Raw genomic sequence first — 5,641 nt, 5'->3', positions numbered from 1 at the left:
GGGGGGTCCCCGAGGGTCCCTCCGAGGGCTGAGGGGGACGGGGGGAGCCCGCCGAGACCCCCACCCCAAAGAACCCTGGGGGCGGGGCTCAATAAAGGCCTGGCAGGAGATTTGGGGCTCCCGGATGGTTTTTTGGGGGGCGGGGCCAAAAGGAAATGGGGGCGTGGCCTCACGGTGGGTGGGGGTTTGACCCAAAGGGGGTGGGGTTTGGGGATGCAGATTAGGGGGAGGTGTTTTGGGTGGGCGTGGCTTGGGCCGTGCCTGAGTTTGGGGCGGGGTTTTTATTTTGGGGTGGAGGTTTGTATAGTTTGGGGGTGTGGTTTACTCGTTTGGGGGCGTGGTTTCACCGCTCAGGTATGGTTCCCTTTTGGGGGCGTGGTCTCGATTTTGGGGGTGGTGTTCCCCCGTTTTGGGGTGGGATTTTTGTTGGGGGGCGTGGTTTTGGTGTTTTGGGGTGTGGTTTCTGCCACATCGGTGGGGTTGTTTGGGGGCGTGGTCTCACTTGGGGGCGTGGTCTCTGTTTTGGGGAGTGGTTTCTCTTTTAGGGGCGTGGCTTCTGCCACTTACAGGTGTGGTTTATCTTGGGGGCGTGGTCTCCCTTGGGGGCGTGGTTTCCATGTCTTTTGGCGTGGTCTCTGTGTTTTGGGGAGTGGTTTCTCTTTTAGGGGCGTGGCTTCTGCCACTTACAGGTGTGGTTTATCTTGGGGGCGTGGTCTCCACGTCCTGGGGCGTGGTTTCTACCACTCATGGGCGTGCCCATCCCTTATATGGCCTCTCCCGCCCCTCTCACTGGGCGTGTCCTTACCCTCTTTGCGCGTTGATTGGCCCTTCCCACCTCAGGGGCGTGGTCTCTGTTTTGGGGCGTGGTTTCCGCCACTCACGGGCGCGGACTCCTCTAGGGGCGTGGTTTCTACCACTCATGGGCGTGCCCATCCCTTATATGGCCTCTCCCGCCCCCTCAGTGGGCGTGTCCCCTCCCTCCTCGCGCGTTGATTGGCCCTTCCCACCTCTGTGGGCGTGGCCTCGCTGACTCAGCGCCGCCATGATGGCGGCGGCCGCTCCCGCCCGCTCCTGAGGCGGCTTCCGGCGGCCATGGCGGCGGCGGCGGCGGCGGCGGGCCCGGGCCCGGCCGAGCCTCCCGCGGCCGCTCCGGAGCTCAAGAGCCGCTTCCGCACCCGCGAGGGCTCCTACCGCCTGCTGGGCCCCGCCGCCGATTAACGGGGGGAGTGGGAGGCAAAGGTGACCCCAGGGTGGGTGACAGTGACACAGTGACAGTGACCCAGGGTTGGTGACAGTGACACAGTGACAGTGACCCCAGGGTGGGTGACAGTGACCCCAGGGACAGTGACAGTGACCCCAGGGTGGGTGACAGTGACCCCAGGGACAGTGACAGTGACCCCAGGGTGGGTGACAGTGACCCAAGACCCCCCAGGACCCTCCTGACAGCCCCAGTGGTGACCCGGGGTGGGCACACGGGGAGCACCGGGGGTGACATCCCCTGACAGCGATAGTGACGGCGACAGTGCCACCCTGCTGCTGCCAGTGCCACCCTGCTGCTGCCAGTGCCACCGTGCCAGTGCCAGTGCCACCCCACGAGTGACAGTGACAATGCCAGTGACCCCAGGACCCTCCTGACAGCCCCAGTGGTGACCCGGGGTGGGCACACGGGGAGCACCGGGGGTGACATCCCCTGACAGTGACAGTGACAGCGACAGTGCCACCCTGCTGCTGCCAGTGCCACCGTGCCAGTGCCACCCCACGAGTGACAGTGACCCCAGGACCCTCCTGACAGCCCCAGTGGTGACCCGGGGTGGGCACAGAGTCCTTGAGGAGCGCCGGGGGTGACATCTCCTGACAGTGACAGCGACAGTGCCACCCTGCTGCTGCCAGTGCCAGTGCCACCCCACGAGTGACAGTGACAATGCCAACGACCCCAGGACCCTCCTGACAGCCCCAGTGGTGACCCGGGGTGGGCACACGGGGAGCACCGGGGGTGACATCCCCTGACAGTGACAGCGACAATGCCACCCTGCTGGTGCCAGTGCCACCGTGCCAGTGCCAGTGCCACCCCACGAGTGACAGTGACCCCAGGACCCTCCTGACAGCCCCAGTGGTGACCCGGGGTGGGCACACGGGGAGCACCGGGGGTGACATCCCCTGACAGTGACAGCGACAATGCCACCCTGCTGGTGCCACCTTGCCGGTGCCACCGTGCCGGTGCCACCGCGGCGGTGCCAGCGGCGCTGTCCCCGTGTCCCCAGGCGCTGGACCTGCAGCGGCCCATCGACAAGCGCGTCTACAAGGGCACGCAGCCCACGTGCCACGACTTCAACCAGTTCACGGCGGGCGCCGAGACGCTGCCGCTGCTCGTGGGCTTCTCGGCCGGCCAGGTGCAGTACCTGGACCTGGCCAAGAAGGACAGCGCCGGCCGCCTCTTCAACGAGGAGGTGAGGGGACACCGGGGGGACACCGGGAACCCTGGGGAGCCCCCTGGGAGCAGCCCCACCTCCCCTGGGCCACCAGAACCTCTTGGGATCACCCATGGGACCACCAGGGCCACCAGGAACTCTTAGGAGCCCCGTGGGACCTGCAGGACCCCCCCAGGGCCACCAGAACCTCCCCAGGGCCACCAGGAATCCCTTGGGACCACCAGGAATCCCTTGGGATCACCCATGGGACCAGCCCGACCTCCCCAGGGCCACCAGAACCTCCCCAGGGCCACCAGGAACCCTTGGGAGCCCCCTGGAATCCCTTGGGATCACCCATGGGACCAGCCCGACCTCCCCAGGGCCACCAGAACCTCCCCAGGGCCACCAGGAATCCCTTGGGACCACCAGGAATCCCTTGGGATCACCCATGGGACCAGCCCGACCTCCCCAGGGCCACCAGAACCTCCCCAGGGCCACCAGGAATCCCTTGGGACCACCAGGAATCCCTTGGGATCACCCATGGGACCAGCCCGACCTCCCCAGGGCCACCAGAACCTCCCCAGGGCCACCAGGAATCCCTTGGGACCACCAGGAATCCCTTGGGATCACCCATGGGACCAGCCCGACCTCCCCAGGGCCACCAGAACCTCCCCAGGGCCACCAGGAATCCCTTGGGACCACCAGGAATCCCTTGGGATCACCCATGGGACCAGCCCGACCTCCCCAGGGCCACCAGAACCTCCCCAGGGCCACCAGGAATCCCTTGGGACCACCAGGAATCCCTTGGGATCACCCATGGGACCAGCCCGACCTCCCCAGGGCCACCAGAACCTCCCCAGGGCCACCAGGAATCCCTTGGGACCACCAGGAATCCCTTGGGATCACCCATGGGACCAGCCCGACCTCCCCAGGGCCACCAGAACCTCCCCAGGGCCACCAGGAATCCCTTGGGACCACCAGGAATCCCTTGGGATCACCCATGGGACCAGCCCGACCTCCCCAGGGCCACCAGAACCTCCCCAGGGCCACCAGGAATCCCTTGGGACCACCAGGAATCCCTTGGGATCACCCATGGGACCAGCCCGACCTCCCCAGGGCCACCAGAACCTCCCCAGGGCCACCAGGAATCCCTTGGGACCACCAGGAATCCCTTGGGATCACCCATGGGACCAGCCCGACCTCCCCAGGGCCACCAGAACCTCCCCAGGGCCACCAGGAATCCCTTGGGACCACCAGGAATCCCTTGGGATCACCCATGGGACCAGCCCGACCTCCCCAGGGCCACCAGAACCTCCCCAGGGCCACCAGGAATCCCTTGGGACCACCAGGAATCCCTTGGGATCACCCATGGGACCAGCCCGACCTCCCCAGGGCCACCAGAACCTCCCCAGGGCCACCAGGAACCCTTGGGAGCCCCCTGGGAGCACCAGGACCTTCCCAGGGCCACCAGAAACCCCTTGGGACCACCAGGAACCCCTTGGGATCACCCATGGGACCACCAGGACCCCTCCAGGACCACCACAACCCCCTCAAGATCCCCCATGGGACCACCAGGAACCTCTCAGGATCCCCCTTGGGACCACCACAACCCCCTCAGGAACCCCTCAGGATCCCCCATGGGACCACCAGACCCTCCCCAGGACCACCAGCAACCCCCCAGGATCCCCTCAGGATCCCCCATGGGACCACCAGGAACCTCTCAGGATCCCCCATGGGACCACCAGACCCTCCCCAGGACCACCAGGAACCCCTCAGGATCCCCCATGAGACCACCAAGGCCACCAGGACCCCTCAAGATCCCCCATGGGACCACCAGGGCCACCAGGAACCTCTCAGGATCCCCCTTGGGACCACCAGGAACCCCTCAGGATCCCCCATGGGACCCCCCGACCCTCCCCAGGACCACCCCAACCCCCTCAAACCCCCCCACCACCACCCTTTTAACCCTTCCCCCCCCGTCCCACAGCGCCTCATCGACAAATCCAAGGTCACCTTGGTCAAGTGGCTGCCGGACACCGAGCGCCTGTTCCTGGCGTCCCACGCCAGCGGCCACCTGTACCTGTACGACTCGGAACAACCCTGCGGCGCCACCAGCCCTCAGTACACCCTGCTCACTCAGGGCGAGGGCTTCAGGGTCTTCTCCTGCAAGAGCAAAACCCCCCGGAACCCCCTCCTCAAGTGGGCCGTGGGCTCGGGGCCGCTCAACGAGTTCGCCTTCTCGCCGGACGGGCGCTCGCTGGCGTGCGTCAGCCAGGACGGCGTGCTCAGGGTCTTCCACTTCTCCTCCATGCTGCTGCAGGGTATGATGAGGAGCTATTTCGGGGGGCTTCTCTGCGTCTGTTGGAGCCCCGACGGTCGTTACGTGGTCACCGGAGGCGAGGACGACCTGGTCACCGTGTGGTCGTTCGCCGAGGGACGCGTGGTGGCCCGCGGTCACGGCCACAAGTCGTGGGTTAACGCCGTGGCTTTCGATCCTTTCACCACCGCGCCCACGCCGCCGACGCCTCCCGATGGGCACCGGGACGGCGGCGACCCCCCCGAGGACCCCCCGAGCGTCACCTACCGGTTCGGTTCTGCCGGCCAGGACACGCAGTTCTGCCTGTGGGATCTGACCGAGGACGTGCTGGACCCCCGGCCGCCCCCTCCCCGCGCCCGCCCCGCCGCCGCTCCCGGGGATCCCCCGCCTTCCGTGCCGGGGCTGCCGCGCTCCTTGTCCCGCTCCAACAGCCTCCCCCAACCGGGCGGGGGTCCCCAAATCTCTCCGCGGGTCCCCCCGGTGCTGAGCGTGGGGCGTTTCGCCACGCTGACCCTTCGGGACCCCCGCGGGGTCCCCGAGAAGGAGCACAAACGTTACCACAGCCTGGGCAACATCAGCCGGGGAGGGGGCAACGCCGAGAAACCCACCCCCGGCGCTGGGCCGGGGGCTTCGCGGGGGTCTCTGGACATGGCCAAGGTGTTGGGGACGGCGCTGTGCCCGCGGCTGCACGAGGTGCCCCTGCTGGAGCCGCTGGTGTGCAAGAAAATCGCCCAGGAGAGGCTGACGGTGCTGCTGTTCCTGGAGGATTGTATCGTGACAGCCTGCCAGGAGGGGCTCATCTGCACCTGGGCACGGCCCGGGGTCTCTGTGAGTCTGGGCAGGGGTCTCCGAGGGGGTTTGGGGGGTCTCCGAGGGGATTTGGGGGGGTTTAGGGGGGATCCCAGGGGGAACACAA

General features: G+C 67.0%; 1 protein-coding gene across 1 annotated transcript; it reads left to right on the top strand.

The window, feature by feature from the left end:
• Positions 1–2,117: 2,117 nt before the first annotated feature.
• On the top strand, positions 2,118–5,553 carry LOC121344546 (dystrophia myotonica WD repeat-containing protein-like; the record flags this gene model as incomplete). The annotated part of the gene is made up of 2 exons (XM_041420627.1): positions 2,118–2,447; positions 4,396–5,553. Coding segments are annotated over 2 exons (1,488 nt in total), but the record flags the coding sequence as incomplete, so codon positions are not given.
• Positions 5,554–5,641: the final 88 nt, after the last annotated feature.

Source organism: Onychostruthus taczanowskii, unplaced genomic scaffold, assembly GCF_017590055.1.
Source record: "Onychostruthus taczanowskii isolate IOZ18803 unplaced genomic scaffold, ASM1759005v1 scaffold646, whole genome shotgun sequence".
In the NCBI taxonomy this organism is placed as follows: domain Eukaryota; kingdom Metazoa; phylum Chordata; class Aves; order Passeriformes; family Passeridae; genus Onychostruthus; species Onychostruthus taczanowskii.
Note: the sequence above shows the minus strand (reverse complement) of the source record. Positions and strands in the feature narration are given on the sequence as shown.